This window comes from Seriola dumerili, unplaced genomic scaffold (genome assembly GCF_002260705.1).
Source record: "Seriola dumerili isolate Sdu_G_001 unplaced genomic scaffold, Sdu_1.0 BDQW01000226.1, whole genome shotgun sequence".
Classification (NCBI taxonomy): Eukaryota; Metazoa; Chordata; class Actinopteri; order Carangiformes; family Carangidae; genus Seriola; species Seriola dumerili.
Window position 1 is genome coordinate 1,369,716 of NW_019174481.1, and position 17,519 is coordinate 1,387,234.

The 17,519-nt window shown below is 40.0% G+C and overlaps 1 protein-coding gene across 2 annotated transcripts in view; it reads right to left on the reverse strand.

Annotated features, from left to right (window-relative positions):
* Window positions 1-284: 284 nt before the first annotated feature.
* fggy (FGGY carbohydrate kinase domain containing) overlaps window positions 285-17,519 on the reverse strand; it is an 18,210-nt gene continuing 975 nt past the window's right edge. For both annotated transcript variants that reach the window (XM_022755152.1, XM_022755151.1), the window contains exons 3-16: window positions 8,967-9,078; window positions 8,289-8,440; window positions 7,953-8,041; window positions 7,441-7,556; window positions 7,110-7,238; window positions 5,667-5,770; window positions 5,138-5,245; window positions 4,068-4,129; window positions 3,548-3,710; window positions 2,804-2,878; window positions 2,544-2,664; window positions 2,263-2,357; window positions 1,154-1,215; window positions 285-732 (exon numbers count right to left, since the gene is read on the reverse strand). In XM_022755152.1, coding sequence (XP_022610873.1) covers window positions 651-732; window positions 1,154-1,215; window positions 2,263-2,357; window positions 2,544-2,664; window positions 2,804-2,878; window positions 3,548-3,710; window positions 4,068-4,129; window positions 5,138-5,245; window positions 5,667-5,770; window positions 7,110-7,238; window positions 7,441-7,556; window positions 7,953-8,041; window positions 8,289-8,440; window positions 8,967-9,078 — 1,470 coding nt within the window. In that variant the 3' untranslated portion in view covers window positions 285-650. The remainder of the gene's footprint in view (window positions 733-1,153; window positions 1,216-2,262; window positions 2,358-2,543; window positions 2,665-2,803; window positions 2,879-3,547; window positions 3,711-4,067; window positions 4,130-5,137; window positions 5,246-5,666; window positions 5,771-7,109; window positions 7,239-7,440; window positions 7,557-7,952; window positions 8,042-8,288; window positions 8,441-8,966; window positions 9,079-17,519) is intronic.

Consider the following 17,519-nt stretch of genomic DNA (forward strand, 5'->3'; position numbering starts at 1 on the left):
CGACAGCGTCAGCGAGGAGCTTATCTACTTTGATCCTGGGAACTGCCGGCAACAGGCTTCTCTCCATAAGTAGCAGACTGGAGACTTTAAGGCCAGTGGACGCGTTTCACACTGGAAATAAAATGCAGTGAGGAGAGAACAAAGGACAAGGTGTTTAAAAATGAATGAGTGTCACTATTGATGTTGAAGTACACTAAATTATATATCAAACGCATCAGATTGTAGTGACAGTGAAAGGCACGAGCAGAGTTCGGTCATTTTTTTTTTTTATTAGTTATTAGAAATACATTTGAAGCTGACAGTAGTTGATGGAGACGTCACCTTGGATGGAGCCGAGCGAGCCTCGTCTCCACCTTGAATAGACCTGGATGTAAAATAGAGACCGCAACAGAGAGCTCCACCTGCTCGTCTCCACAGAGGTCTTATCTACCGTCTTCAGCCGGGTGGTTTCAAATCCTGCAAACCTCAAAGTCTAAGCTCTGCCACCAGATACAGACATATTTTCATTCATAGACATCCAGCCTCAGAAGACTGTTTTCCTTCAGTTTATTGAGGAAAAAAAAGGAGACGATATAAAGAAAAGCAGCAGGTTCTTTCTGTTCTTGTTTCCAGTGTGTGGATTTAGCTAGGCCTCCCTCCCTCCATCAGTGTCATCTCTGGTTCATGAGGGCCTGGTACTCCCTCTGGTGGGCAAACAGTCGCAGGAACACCTTGTTCTTTCTCTCATAGAAGCTGAAAATAAGAAAAATAATAACACAAATTTGATGCATAGTGATGTATATTCTATTTTTCATTGTAATGAAAACACGTACATCACAGTTAATTTCTCTCATTGACAGATTTAAAGAATATTAGTGTAATATTATAAATTTTGTTTCACCTTGGATGAATGGAATAATTTAACAGAAAAATATTTGTAAATCAATCTTCATCTACATGGGTCATTTTGCAAATTTGAAATTATAAAATAAAGAAATAAAAAATAAAGGAAAAGGTAGAAATTAATTATCTTATGCAAAGATTAGTTTTTTTGGACAGAAACATGGAGATATTGCTTTTTTCAATTTGACATTGTGGATTTGGATCCATTTATGTTTCTGTCCCATGGATAGTAACATAAACATTACAGAAAACAAAAATCTTCCTGCTTCACCTTCGGAGTCCATGGTCAGGCTGAACAACTTTCCCCACTTTTGCCATTTTCTCCATTGCCTCCTAAAACATAATTCCAAGAAAAACATCACTCAATAAATCATGTTACACACACACACACACACACTCAGTCTTGGGCCAGCCCTGACCCAGTTATAGTATGAACACAGGGCAACTGCAACAGTAACAGTGAGTCTGAGTTTATTACTAATGCAGTGCAGGGCCCCTCCGCTGTCTAAACCTACAAAATCCAGCCAGTTGACTGTGTGCAGCTCAGAGGATCAGACACAACAACTGGCTGCTGCAGTTATGGCTGAAAACGGGTTGACAGGTGCAGCCTAGTCCAAACAATAACGTCTTATTTTTAGTATATCTGGCTTAAAGGCTTGTCATTCTCTTGTGCTGCAAGCTGTGACACTGCGGCACCAAGGGGATGATAAGTTGACCTAGCTAAAGATTAATCCACACTTTATATCTTAAACACATTGTGCATAAATCCGGCTCTTCTCTGTGGCAGAAGCAAGCGGAGCCGTGCACAGTATACTTTTTATTTATTTATATTCATTGTATTTTTCCACCCAGCAGATGGAGCCGTCGGCTCAGTGATTACAAGAGCTGTGCTGTGAGGTCAGTTTCATTGGAATAAAAAGATTGGATTGCAAACTGATAGATACACTGAAAAATAAACATGCTCCTCAAGGGGCACACCACTGATTTTAACCATGAAGTTCATCTAAGACTACTCCTCAGCCTGTACAACATTTTCTGTGGTTCTGGAGGGAGCTTTCTTAAATTAAAAAATGTATGTTATTTCATATTTGGCTTGAGACAAATTGGAAATGTGGGGTTTGAAAGCAGTGGGAATTTAGAAGGCAGGGGTGGTCAAATGAAAGATGCTATCTGGTTGAGAAATTTCTAATGCATTTTCACTGCCTTGAATCACAGACAGTGGCCCATGTTGGACAGAATTCCCATTCCCATGTGAATATTTAAAAGGCTCATTAAAACGTGACCTGGGTTGACTTCACACAAGGATGCTTCTGGTCATTAAGGGCAAGTTTTGTGTTTGTGTGTGTGTGTGTGTGTGTGTGTGTGTGTGTGTCACTCTACCTGTATAGTGCTGTACTCCTGTGATGCACATGCACCCAAGACTGCTGCTCCTACCAACACGGCCTCCATCTGGTCTGGCAACACCACGGGCAGTCCTGAGAGAGATGATATTAAAACAGAGGAATGGGCAGAAGCTTTCATGGTAGATTCTGTCTAACCAGTGTTAAGTTTACTTCACAGTCTTTATGTAATGGTAAAATTATTCTAATATTAGCGGCATTTTTGTTTAAAAATAGTATACATATAAGATACTGTCATTATCCATCATTGGTGTTTTGTACCTGTAGCGTTGGCGTGAATCTGTACAAACAGGGAGTTTTTGCTCAGCCCCCCACACAGGAAGAGGGTTCTGATGTCATGTCCTGCTTCTTTCATGGCCTCCAGAATATGAAGCGTACCAAGCTGAAAGCAGAGAAAGAAAACGAAAGGGGCTTAAGTTACAAGTAAACAAATACAGCCTGCCTTCGTACTTGAAGGTACGTGGGTGTCGGACTGAGGCTCAGAGGAAGTTAACGTGAAACATGAAACACAGCACACTTACAGCGAGGGCTTGTACAGTGGCCAAATACAGCAGAGCCAGGTCATCTAAGGTTTGAGAGAGAGAAAGTCCAATCACCTGCAAAACAGTTGATGAATCATTCAAGCAAAAATGTTTCATTGCTGAATAATAAGAGTCACTGTTGAATGTTTAGAAAACCCAGAGGCCTGACTGTGGTGCTATGTGAAGTTAGCTGCTTCAAGTAGCTGCTAGCTAACTGTATTATGAACTTATTTAGTTTCAAAAAATCATTAAACATTTCTTGACTTGAACATGGTGACTGACTATTTCTGTAATTTTCAGGTTAGATGAAAAGATTAATACCACTCTCATGTCTGGAGCTGGAGCCAGGACATGACTAGCTTAACATGTAGAAGCCTGGGAACACAGCTAACCTGGCTCTCCCCAAAAATTCAGAAATTCCCCAACCAGTAGCTCTAAAGCTCACTGATTAGCATGTTATCTCATTAGTTTAGCTAACTGTTTACCCTTTCCTCCAGTCTTTATGCTAAGCTAGGTTCAGCTAATTGCATTCCATGTCCAGCTCTGTGCTAATGCGCCAACATGAGAGTGGTATTAAAATTTTCATCTGAATCTTCACATCATTTCTTTGCTTTACTTATTATTGCTGATATATGATAAGATATAACTCTAAGTGTCTTAACTACAACTGTTCCTCCTCTTTAAACAATAACCATTTTATGTCATAAAAGCAGTTATTTCAAGCCCCGAGTCCAGTCTCCTCACCATGCCCTTCAGAGTGGGATCAGCCAGCGGCGATCTGTTCCCGTGGAAGTCCGGCCACACGTGGAGACTGGATCCCAGCAGGTCGACAGCGGAACAGGAGTCAGCCATTAAACTCAGGTGGCTGTTCAGGTAGTTGTAGATGTTCTTGCCTGTAAAGGCAAATCTGGGGAAAAGCACAGTGAGGAAACTGATGAAATAATATCAAAAATGTTTCAAATGCATTTTTCACAGAAGACATTATAACTTGTAATAACAGTAAAAGCACAGGCCTGACTGATCATGTGTTACGCCACGTCAGTGGGCGAGCATAGACAATACCAGAGCGTCTTTGTTTCATTTTAAATAAATGTCATGAAAATGATCTATTATCTATCTTATGTTCAACTTCCATAGAATAGAGTTGTGCAGGATATACGGCCTTACTAAGCTTCTAATGTTTCTGACGCTTACTCAAGTGAACGGGGATGACAGCTGTGCTGAGATGTTTGTGGTAAGTGCAACACTAAACTCATCAGCTGACCTCTGCTGTGCCTGTTCCTGGAGCTGGGTGTAGGCAGCGTGGCCCTTCACCATGTGGTCAATCTGAGGGGGGAGAGAGAAATATGGTTCAGCAGCGACTGACTCACAGATCGTACAGCTGATAGCAAAAAGGTTGTTGAGGCTGCCACCGCTGATTATTTACATCACTTATTTTCAGTTAATTGTTTAACAGTTAAATAACTTTACACTGCAGCTTAAAGTGACGTTACATAACAGCGTATATTGTCAAACCAACAGTTTAAAACCAAAAGATATTCAATTTAGGAAAACAAACAAATATTTAAACAAATCAGATTTATTTTAAAAAAGGCCCTGTTCAGACATGACATTAACATTCGTCTCAGGTGATCCAATCACAAGGAGATAGCTCTAAAGTCAAGCGTGAACACACCCCAAGACGAATTGATGCATTTGCGATCCGATCACTCAGACCTCATTTAGAAGTGATCTGGACACAAATACATCCTAGAGACGCATGTGGAGATGCATTTTAAAGCCAGGTGTGAATTGACGTGCTAAGAGCTGTTCACTTGTGATGGGCTGTCAATGCCAGATCTGAACAGGACCAAAGAGCAGCCTTTATGTCTTTTGATCAATTATCAACAGGAGGCATTTAGATTGTTTTGTGGACATTACATGTGGAACCTGTGGTGTAAGCATTTATACCACTTATCTCCTTCACATGAATGTGTCTGCAGAGTCACAGACACCAGCATCACAGCATAATGTCCCACATACCATGTATCATGGTGGCAGGACATAAAGAGACAGGTATCAACCTGCCTTGCATGTTCCTCATTAATCTTCATCTTTACAAGCATTTCTTTGACAGGTGCTCGTATCTGAGTGACAGCGAATAAAAGCAACTTCTTTATTTCAGATTTTGTTTGTTTATGTGGCCAGATGTGTGATCGCGTGTACGTGTGTTTTGGGGTGAACTCACACATGGATTGTTTCATTTTGTCTCTACTTGCACAAAGTTCTCTGTTACTGAGCAGCCTGAAGAAACAGGTCAATAAAATCATGCTCAAAGCTTGAGAGTGGACTGACCAGCCTTCCTGTCGCACTCTGTCCTCCCTCGTTGAGCCACAGGTCAGGCACCATGGCAGACAGGCAGGGTCCCCACACTCCTGGCACAAACAGAGGCTGCTCGCTGATCTGACACACATCACAATGAAAAGTTTAATGTGTGTTTTAAATGGCAGTGGAAACAGCTATTTCAATTTCAGATGAACAAAACAAGATCAAGTCTACATACAATAAAAATGCATTGAAGATGTGATATATGTAAAAAATTACATAATACAGTGGCCCTGTCATCAGCATTACTGGGAAAGATGATTTATCACACTACTTAAAAATAGACTGAGTACTTGTGTATTAGTATTAGCTTTACATCACTTCAGAGTTGCTAAGTCTTGGTTACGATACAGAGGCTGTGAGTGCGTGATTAATGGTAGGAGGTGCTGTATTAGTCATGCAGTGATGAGTGTGAGGGAGGTCATCAGGGCAGGAAACGCTGTTGCTAATGTTAAGAAAACTTAACACAGCAGGTGAACTGTAGCTGTGAACCACTCACCGCCATGTGACAGGTTGATGTTCCACAGATCATCGCCATGCGTGAGGTGATCGGCCGGTCCTCACATGGCAGGTTAAAGCCTTTTACATCTGCACCTATCACACCTGGAATGGGATGTGATATTTCATTTGAATTATATATGAGAATGTATTTTCTGTTTTTCAGTTTTTAAGTGTTTCCTTATACAAACTGCTGTTAGAGCCCCATCAGGGACTAATAACACTGATTTACAGATCAAAAGCTTTAAATCCTTTTGAAGCGGCCTCATAACCTTCACGTGGGATTCACCAGTGACACTAACTGCTGGAATAATGTTTGTCAAGCTGGTTTGAGTTTAAGGTGGAGGGGTTGATCTATGTGCGGGGGCACGGGGGAGTACATCACTCTGACATGTACAACAACTAAAAGTTCAGCGTGTTTTAACCTTTGACTGATGCAACAATGTGTGATCGTCAGAGGTCAAAGCCACAGGGTCAGAGGGCAGAGTTCATGAACAGTTTACCTCCCAGAACAAAACCAGATGGTCAGGATCTCTGAACCAAAGAAACAGTCAACAAAGTGCTCGTAGATACAGTGTACACTACAGCAGCATGACCTTTCAAAATGGCAGAGGTTTGTAACTAAATATGGAAGAGTTCTGGAAGACCAGCAGTGTAAGACCTTAGCAGATTTAGACACTGCATGATCTTTCTTCTGGTGCCATCATCATCTCAAATGTTTAACTTTGTACATATGATACTGAAAACGTCATGTGACGTGGATATTCATGTCCCCTTGACTGAGAATTTTCCAGCACCATGATGATGCTAAATCTTACATTTGTGCAGAAAAAATATAAAAATCTACTGGGTAAGTAGTTGAGAACTTCACTGTATTTATGCTCTTCACCCACAGAAGACGAACCATTTGTAACTATTCAGGAGCTTCGTCTCACACCAAAATGTCAACTTTGCAAAAAATAAAAAATAAAATAAATAAATACATAAAAGAACTAGAAAGGCAGTGAGAGGAGTGCAGGCAGAGACCAGATTTCATAGAAAAATATTCAAATTCATAGTAAATGATGTGGAACTGCCCGAGAATTTAATGACTTCTTCCCTGGCCTGTTTCCCATCTTTCCGCCAAGTTCAGCACCAATCAGTTCAGTATTTTTTATGTAATCCTGCCGACAAATAAAGAGACGAGGGTGAAAACACAACCTCCTTGGCAGAGGTAAATAAGCATCACCAACATTAAATGTTATGCCTCCCTCATCTCTTTAATATCCTCTGAAGCGTGAGAGTGTAACAGAGTCACAAGGTTCCCTCTCACTGTCATGTGGAACTGGCAAAGCTACTGAATGCACCTTAGAAAACACAGTGTAGACTGTATCAGACAATGACAGTTTCTTCATGACAGCAGTAGACATTAATGTCCCAGTAATTGTGTTTCAGTGGGTGATACCTAGGCCTCCAGCATGAGCATCAATGAGAGAAGCACCAACTGCAGTTCCTGGGTCCAATCCCAAATCTGCTGCTGCCTGCTGAGTGAGGCCGTCTCCCAGTGGGCTCCCTGGAGAACACGTCACGCTGCCTGGATGACAGAAATGCTACAGCTTAAATAATGAAAGGACTCTTGTGAAGACAGTCTGTTTGGAAAGATGAAGAAACAAACGTTCAGAGAACTTTTTCCACAACATTTTTGGAATTAAACGAAAGATTTAATTAGAGTCCCATTGTAAAAGTATGAGTATACTAAGAGATGATTTGGAGCAATAAGGTTTTGATTCTCTGACCTAATTTGGAAAAGTTATTTTCCAGGAGATCCTCCAATCCAATGCTAGTCCAGAAGCTGGCATCCCATCCCTCTGGAGGGCAATACGTCCATTTACACACCAGAGTACATAAAGATCTGTGGAACATTTCAGGACAGTCCTTTAATGTGCTCCCCAAGATATTTCATTAAAAAAACATGCTTTTCTAATCTGTGTTCAAGACATTCTTTGAAGGCCACAGTATCAACAACACTTTGTCCATGATAAAAGACACATTTCTTAGAATTAGTCCTGCTATTGAGGACAACCCCAGTCTTTCTTTAAAACAGACATTTGATACCAGGATAATATTTCAACAGCAGCCCATCAACAGAGATCGTAATACCAGCAACACTTTGTAGGTCACCTTCTTCATCCCACCTCTGATATTTCTATTATACACATACCACACCTTCATATTACAGATGCACAATAAATAAGTGTTAATGACTCACGGATAAAAGTTTGAATAATAATAAACCCGCAAAGTTCACCTTGTTAAACAGCCTGTTGCTTTCCAAGACAGAAAGTCAGGCAGGTCAAAGAAGTGAGCAGCTTTGTTCCAGCAGCTTTCTTTGAGATTCTGATAAAGACACAAGAGTAAATGTGATGAACCTCAGGTTAGTGAGTCATAACAACACATGTATGTACTGACTGGTCAGAGCTGAACCATAAAGCAGTTTTGGAGGCTGTTATCGTGTTATGAAGAATCTGTCCTACACGAGGTGAGGCTAAAACAACACCCACCACATGCTGACCACCCGGTACAGAGAGCAACAATAAAACCCAGAGAGATCGGTGGTCCTGTGGTGACCTCGCTCACCTCTCACCTCTTTGAGCCAGAGCAGCTTAGGGGGCTGCATCTCAGGTGACATGACCCCTCCCACCCTGCTCAGGACCTTGTGGCCGGCGTTGGTTATACGAACGGCCTGTTCTGCAGCACGATGGTCCATCCACATCACCACGTTACTTTGTCTGTCACCTGGAGAAGAGAAATGATTGTGAACAAAATGTATGAAATAGCTAATACTGCATGGACTGAATATCCAGGATGTAATTTTAAGATGAAACTGGTCTATTGGTAGATGACAGACAAAGCTTTTGTGATGTGCAATGTCTTCGCAGCATATAATCAGTCATTTAACCTGAGTATCTGGGTCCTGACCCCTAGTCTAAGTCTGAGTCTACCTTGATTCATTGGAAAAAAACACAAATCCCTACCAGCTCCAGGGGTTCTGTTCAGTAGCTGACCCTGACCTCTGACCTCACTGTGGAGGCGGGGACTTTACCTTCAGGGATCGATAAAGTGTCACATTACATTAGACTAAAACAACACATCCAAGCAAAATTAACCAACTGAAAAATTTCATTACAAATTTTACAACCTGAACATTTTCAATCAGTATCTCAAAAGCAAAGTTAATCCTGCCCTTAATAACCCACACCTGTGTAATTAGATGTACATGAATGATGCTTTGCAAAGTGTTCAGGCCAGGTAACTCACTCACCACCCTGATTGACTGACACAGGCTGGAAGCTTTGGTCCAGAACCACCAGAGAGCAGGTGGCATCAAAGCCAACACCACGAACCTGCTTCCTCTCCACACCCTGGGTCACTTTCTGGAACAGATAAACATTATAGACACATTCATTCAGGGCATTTACAAAGGTGATATCCATGAGGAAATTATAAGAGGGCAGGTTGTGATTACATCAGCAGGCACTGCAGCATAGTTCAACACATACAGTACACTATGTGTTTATAGATTGTATTGTTGATTTGTGACATTGGGCTGTATAAATAAACAAGAACTGATTTATTTTTTACAAATGTACGTAGCTCAACTTTAAATGGAGAGGATGAGTTGGTCAAAAAACAATATACCTACATATTTGTGTTTTGTGCTGAAAAATCAACCTCCAAACATTGAGAACTGTTGTGATGCTGATGTTTAGTCAATATATTGTCATTTAAAAAGCAGTAAGCAACTTCCCTGACTGTACAGTGAACACCTCCAACCAACCTGAGGCAGTTCCACTGAGACAGTGCATGAGAGTTAGCAAGCTAGCAGAGAGGTGAAACAGTGAACAGCTTAACAGTTAAAAACAAATGCTTTAAAGAATAAAAGTAAATTATAAATAGCTAAAATAATTAGCTAAAAGTAATGGATAAACGGTTGATATAGCTAACAGTGATGGATAAACGGTTGAAATAGCTAACAGTGATGGATGAAAGGTTGAAATAGCTAACAGTGATGGATAAACGGTTGATATAGCTAACAGTGGTGGATAAACGGTTGAAATAGCTAACAGTGGTGGATAAACGGTTGATATATTGGTTAAAAGTAAGACATAAATGGTTGAAGGGTGTAGTTGTAGCATTAAGAATTCAAACTTGAATAAACCAACCTAAACATTCACAGTGGTATGAAAAAACAATCCTGATTTATGATGTGTTACTAACTAACTTGAGGAGACAATGTTGAAATAATTACAAATGGGGGAGGCCAGAACAGACTGGACTGCCAGCTGTACAGAGGCCTTCAGTCATTAATGGCAGCTTCACATTCACCTAGATGAGCCTTTGAGATGTGAGCGCAGAATATAATAAACATGTTTTTATTATGCATCAAGGGGGAAGCAAAAGAACATGTTTTAGGGCTAAATTTTGAAAATCAGTTGGGCTAAAGAAAAAAATTTATAATATAATTTGGCTTAATGGTGATTATTGTTATGAATGAATTCTTATTATGCATAGATAGCATATCATGGTGATGCTTCTAAATACGACATAACAGCAGTAGAAAAATGATGTACTTTGAACTATACCATGAGCTATTAGTTTGATTAAGATACAAATATAACTTTAATTTTTGAAAGCCAAAACAATCAGTTTTACATAACAAAAATGAATATAGGCTATCCTATAAGAAACAGTATGTAACTGTTTGTCAGTGGTGGTGCAATGCCATGAATGAAAATGTGCACAGACTGGTTTACTAGTGTGGTGTGTTATGCAATTATAAACAATGAAAAAACAGACAGGTGCATCTGAGTTTACTGTGTTACAAAATTACAAATGAGAAGATGAAGAGTTGAATGACTAAACTTAGATTTCGCATAGTGAAGTTGTTGTTAGCTATTCTCACACTGATTTTTATGGACCTTTGAACAATGTAAATTGAAATTTTCATTATGAAATCAAAATTTAGGTGGTGCAGTAAAGACATCAAGTGGGTATACAAAATTGAATTGCAGTTGCAGTATTACAGTCTAGACTTATATATTATACTTTGCTAGATGCTGTAACGATCGTTTTCCGCATACGCGGCTAAAACTGTATGGTTGCATGTTCACACTCCATCTTTGTGTTAATCTTTGTTGTCTCTATAGGGTCACCTGTCTTGGCCACTTGTTGTACTTCCATAAACACACATCCCTGCATTTCAGCGGAAAGAAATTCGAAGAGGACATCAAACATGCATGTTACCTGTAGAACTACATTTTTTACAAGTGCGTTGTTCTTATAAACAAATGTGCTCCTGGGGGCAGGTCTGACTGTCATTTTCACCTCTCTTCTTTCTCAATGCCTCTTCCTCGTTGCCTTTAACTATACTTGAGACCCAGCTGTCAACACTTACCTTTTGTAACTGTTACTATGGTTTTCTGTAAACCACTGCATGATACCACATCGCCAACATTTTTGATGAATGAAACAATCACCGCAGGTTATGAATGTGCTCCGTGTGTTTGTCTGTGGAACTCGACCTTTGTGTCAGCAATATGCCTCTAGGATCAAAAACGATCTTCAACAGATCATATGTTGGAACGAGGTCTTTACTTCAGGATGGGTAATCTTCAAGACTATTATTGACAATATATATATCGGATAACTTATTACTTATTATATTTTTAAGTGTGAAGCACAGATAATGGCTTGAATTCAACTCTAAATTATGCGTCAATTGGTTGTTGTACGTTTTCTCACTTTTAATTATATGGTGTTATTTACGATTAAGAACAGTATTTTTTTTTTTAAACTTCAACTATGAATTATTGAATAAATTGCTTTATTTTTTAACGAGGCCCATAGCACAAGTCCTCAAATATCAGTTCACAGTATCAGTTCGATTATTGCAGTAGAGTACTAAAATGTTTTGTTTGTCCATTATTATTTTCACACAGCTTTGTTGTCCTATACTTCATTTTCACTGCAGGAACTCAGAAGTGCACTTCCTAAAGCATCACAGCTGTAAGATATAACAATTTTTTAAAAATGTTGTGTGTTCCATACCAAAAAAATATGTTTGTGGTGGCAGGTATGATCTCACTGCCTGTCTTCTTATCTCTCTTACCTTGCCTTGATAACCACAATCCAATTTCTAATCCAGCCATCAGCATTCATACTTTTTTACTATAAACATTGGATGATTTCATATCACTGCATATGATAATCGAAAGTAAGATCAATGTTGTTTTGGATGTAACTGTTTTATGCCGTAATGTGGTGTTGAAACTCTGGATGCTTGTGGCTAGGCTAAACTCAACAGAACCATCTGGAGAAGCCTCAACCGTTCAGGATGGGTAACTAATAAGTGAAGCGGGTAACTAAATATTCAAAAAACACTCACGTAGATCCCAGAGTACATTGCTCCACTGCTGTCTGCATTACCTATATCCCATAAGCCATCGGAGGGGGGCGTGGATATGCTCGTTGTCAGAGCAACCTGCATGTCATTAGAATGCACCGCCCCACTCAAATCATCTTCAAGCAATCAGAACCGTAGAAATGACATCATTGTTATTGTTTCAGTAGAGGCTGCAGCTTAGAGGTTTGGATAAAGTTCTGTACTCCCGACGTTGGGAAAGTGATAGAAAGTATTATCCCTATTCAGGCACCGTTTCTAGTTTTTTGGGAAGGAGGATAAAGTCAAGAAAGGACCGTGCGATCATCAACAAAAACGTCGTTCCCCTGCCGCCGAGCCTCAGTGTGGTTTACACCTCAAGGGTCCTCTTCTGATTTATCCTCCTTGCCCAAAAACTAGAACGGTGCTGAATAGGGATAATACTTTCTATCACTTCCAACGTGGAGACGAACTTTATCCACCTCTAAGCTAGGCAGCTCTAACTGAAAATAACAATGATTCATTCTACGGCTTTGATTGGCTTGAGGATGATTTGTGGGCGGGCATGTCTAATGACATGCAGGTTGCTCTACAAGAGCCATATCCACGCCCCCCTCGCGATGGCTTATGGAGATTAGGTAATCAGACAGTGGAGCATGTACTCTGGGATTACGTTAGGTGTTGAATATTTAGTTACCCGCTCAATTATTAGTTACCCATCCGAGGTGAGGCTTCTCCAGATGGTCTGTTGAGTTTAGCCTTAAGCCACAAGATCCCAGAGTTTCAACACATTACCATAAAACAGTACATCAAAACACATGATTACTTCATTATCATAATGCAGTGGATATTGAAATCAATCAATGTTTATAGTAAAAGATGAATGTGATGGCTGGATTAGAAATGGATGTGGTTACAGGGAAGGTAGAGAGATAGAAACAGGGAGGAGAATCATACCTGCCACCACAAACTATTTTGTGTATGGAACAACACATTTTAAAAATTTAATATCTACAGCTGTGCATGCTTGGAAGTGCCTTTACTGAGTTCCTGCAGCTGAAATGAAAGTATAGACACAACAAAGCTGTGTGAATAATAATAATGGAACAACCAAACATTTAGTATACTACTGCAATAATTCGAACTGATACTGTGAAGCTGTATATTGAGGACTGTGGCTATGGCCTGGTTAAAAATCACATTTATCATAATCATAGTGAAGTTTAAAAAAAAAAATAAAACTGTTCAAAAACCATATAATTAAAGTGAGAAAACGTACAACAACCAATGATAATTAGAGGTTGAATCAAGCCATTTTATCTGTGCTCACATAAATAGATAAATAAATAAAAGTTATCCATATATATATTGTCAATAATTAGTTACCCATCCTGAAGTAAGACCTGTTCCAAATGATCTGTTGTAAGATGTTTTTGATCCTGAGCATATTGCTGACACAAGGTCGAGTTTCACAGACCAAAACACACGAGCACATTCATAACCTGCGGTGATTGTTTCATCATCAAAATGTGGCGATGTGGTATCATCAGTGTTTACAGAAACATAGTAACAGTTCAAAAGGTAAGTGTTGACAGCTGGTCAAGTATTAGGCAAGAGGAAGAGGCATTGAGAAAAGAGGAGAGGTGAAAATGACAGGTCAGACCTGCCCCCAGGAGCACATTTGTTTTAAAGAACAACGCACTTTTAAAAATGTAGTTCTACAGGTACATGCATGTTTGAGGTTCCTCTTCGATTTCTTTCGCTGAACATGAGGATGTGTGTTATTGGAAGTAACAACAAGTGCCAAGAACAGGTGACCTATAGAGACAACAAAGATAAACAAAGATGAGTGAAATGAACATACATTTGTTTATTGTAGGCCGCGTATGGGAAACGATCGTACAGCATCTACAGTATATATATAAGTCTAACTGTAATACTGAACTGAATTCAATTTTTTATACCACGTGATGTCTTACTGACCTAAATTTGATCATAATGAAAATTTCATTTAATTGTTCAAAGTCCATAAAAATCAGTGTGAGAATAGCTACAACACAACTCATATGGAAATCTAAGTTTGTCATTCACTCTTCATATTTCTCAGTTTGTAATTTGTAACACAGTAACTCAGATGCACCTGTCTGTTTTTTCATTGTTTATAATTCATAACACACACACTAGTAAACCAGTCTGTGCACTTTCATTCATGCATTGCACCACCACTGGACAAACAGTACATACTGTTTCTATGGATAGCCTATTTCATTTTGTTATGTAAACTGATTGTTTTTGGCTTTCAAAAATAAAGTTATATTGTATCTTAATCAACTAATTAGCTATGGTATAGTTTAAGTACATCATTTTCACTGGCTGTTATGTGTATTTAGAACATCACACCAGTGAAATGCACTGATGCATTAAAAAGAAGTTATCATAACAATAATCACCATTAAGGCAAATTTATCATGATAAAATTTTTTTTAGCCCAAACATGATTAAAAATTTAGCCCTAAAACATGATCTTTGCTTCCCCCTGATGCATAAAACATGTTTATTATATTCTGCGCTCACACTCTCAAAGGCCTCATAGGTGAATGTGAAGCTGCATTAATGACTGAAGCCTCTGTACAGCTGCAGTCCAGTCTGTCTGGCTCCCCCATTGTATTTATTCAACATGTTCTCCTCAGCCAACTATAAATAATGTTAACAAGCCTCAGACAGCCTGAGAGATCCAGAGCCGGCTGAGGTCAACACTCTTGAGATGACATGTTGTCCTCACAACACAGCCGAGCACACACCCATTTGGAAGTATTTGACACCCTGAAGTAGAAAGCCAGCACTGGAATGCTTTAAAAACTTTTGGGTCTAATACCGCAACAGTAATGAAGGCAAACAAACCTCAGCCTTCTTTTTCTTCTTTTCTCCTCTCTTCTCACAGAACAGAGCAGCTTCCCATGTAAATACGTTATTTCTCCCTGTGTGTCTCTCTGTACACCTGTGAAGCCCCACCGACCAGCATTTTCCTATTTAAGTACCGCTGTGCTCCGGTCGTGCTTCCGTGTTTCTCTGTCAGCTTTTCCCCTCTGCTGGCCGACGGGGTCGCCTTTAGATAACAGTGCTTTCCTCCTCCCTGCCCGGGCCAGCTGTTTCCACTGCATGTAGTTTTCTAATCAGGAGCTGGTCCTGCCTGCCTCCCAACAGGCCTGCTTTTTGTTGTACAGAGGTGGGACAGACCAGGGTCCATGGAAACACTGCCCCCTCTTCATGAGAGCAAAACACAGAGAAAAACTCTATATACATGTGTTGATGTATCAACAGAGCAAAGTTTTGATTACCTTCAGGCGTGGACCAGAGAGAGAGGACACACACTCTGTCTGAGACACCCCGAGCAGTGAGAGAGACAGATGAGATTTCAAAACATGTCCGTGCAGTGTTTGTTTAAAGACCATCTGTTTCTTCCTGTCCTGCTGCTTGGTTTTTCCTCTGTACTCCATCTCTGCTGATCATTCCTGGTCCAAACACGCTGATCACAGCCAGCGCTACTTCCTTTAGACAGCTGTTTATCTCTTCGAAGAAAAGAACACAATAGAGGAAAGTGGCGAGGCGGGCTGCAGAGTAGAAAGTCTGACATGTTATTTCTTCAGAGTTTTTCATGGCAGATTATTGTCCCCATTTTTTACAACCAAGCCAGTTTCGCAGCCCTAACAGATTATTATCTACTACAGTAAGTTTAATCTTAGATATTCTGTTCACATATGAATGGTTAGTAATTCATGTACACAGCCTGTGCTCTTGTAGATAATATTTTTGTAACAGACCTTTTTCACAGCAGACATTCTGACATGTCATAGAACATAAGCACAGATATGAATAACAATAGTGATGGCTGAACGCCATTTAGGTTTGCCAGCTCCACAGCCCATGCGTTGTGCACGCTGGCCTCATTGTCACTGGGACCCTTAAATGGAACAGAGCCATTGTTAATGAAATTAGTTACGAAATGGCTCCAGGTTTTCTGTGTGCCAGTTTGTCATTGTTTGATTAAACAACAGTTTATTGATGAAAACACACTGTAAAGCACAGGTTTCACTAAAACTAATAACAGCTAGATTTTGAGACAGGGCAAAGCCACAAGGCAAAGCCACAAGATAAGATAATAATACAAAGCCTTTCTAAGTCATGCAAACTCAAAGTACAAAAAGTTGCAATTAATAAATCTATGTGCACCTAAGAAGATGAACCAGATAGACAGAAGTCTGGGGCCCAGTTTTCCCTTCGGCTTTTTTTTTGGCAATGGCTCTTTTTATCTGGTCGATAATATTTTTTTATGATTGGTCATTATATTATATACTTCTAAATGAAAATTGAGGGTTTTTCTTTTGGAAGTAAGTTTGTAGTGAGGCCCATAGGGTACTTCCATTTCCCACAGTATACATGGGCTAATGTACAATGCTCAGCTATGGATCTGTATTGTTTGTGTTGCAGTGATTTTTCCGTGATTCAACAATCTTTTAAAAATCTTGGCTCTACAAAGAGAGGGAGATATCAAGAAAAAAAACAAAATATTCACGGTGCCCGATTGTCTTGCCTTGGACTTCATCTGACTCAACACAAAAAATGCGACTTTGACCTATTTTGGCCGCTTTCGCGTTCCGTCGCGACAACTGTGTCCGGCTCAAAGTACGTTTTCAGAGAAACTCAAAAGTGATGTTTTGTGCTTTGGAATGAGATTTTGATCTGCCGGTAAGGTCGAACATGTTGTACTATCCGAGTCACAGCAGCCCTCTGCTTTAGATAAAGCCTTGTGTGTGTGTGTGTGTGTGTAATGTTATTCTGTTTTAGGTGGAACATCTCTATTATCTCTGTTGTAGCTGCACGGGTAGCGCTGCGTTATCTAATTCAACTGAGGACGATTTCAGTGTCTGATGATCCATGACCACGGAAAATAAATCTTTATTTAAAGCAAATACACGACGTGCATACGTTAATATCTGTGTTTACTTCTATTTCGTAACACTAACGGTTTAACCCTGGTTAATAATGAACTCCCGGGTGTGCTCCTCCTCCTCTACATTCAGCTCGTCTCCTCATGGCAGAGGTCTATTATGTTGGAGTGGACGTGGCACCGCCAGTGGTGAGGGCTGCACTGGTGACCAGAGACGGCCTGTGAAGAGCACCGCAGAAGAGACCATCAGCATCTGGGAGCCGCAGCCTGAGCACTATGTCCAGTCCTCCATGAGATCTGGGAGAAATGCTGCACAGTTGTCAAGGTGGGGTGGGGCATTTTACTTTATTTGAATAAGCCCAAATCCCTACAAAGTGATCTCACTACCCCAACACAGATGTTTCAAATGTGTTCATTCCAGTATTTTAAATTTAATTTAATTTAAAAGTGAAATTAGTGAGTTGTGTTAGTTAAGTAAACACATCCAT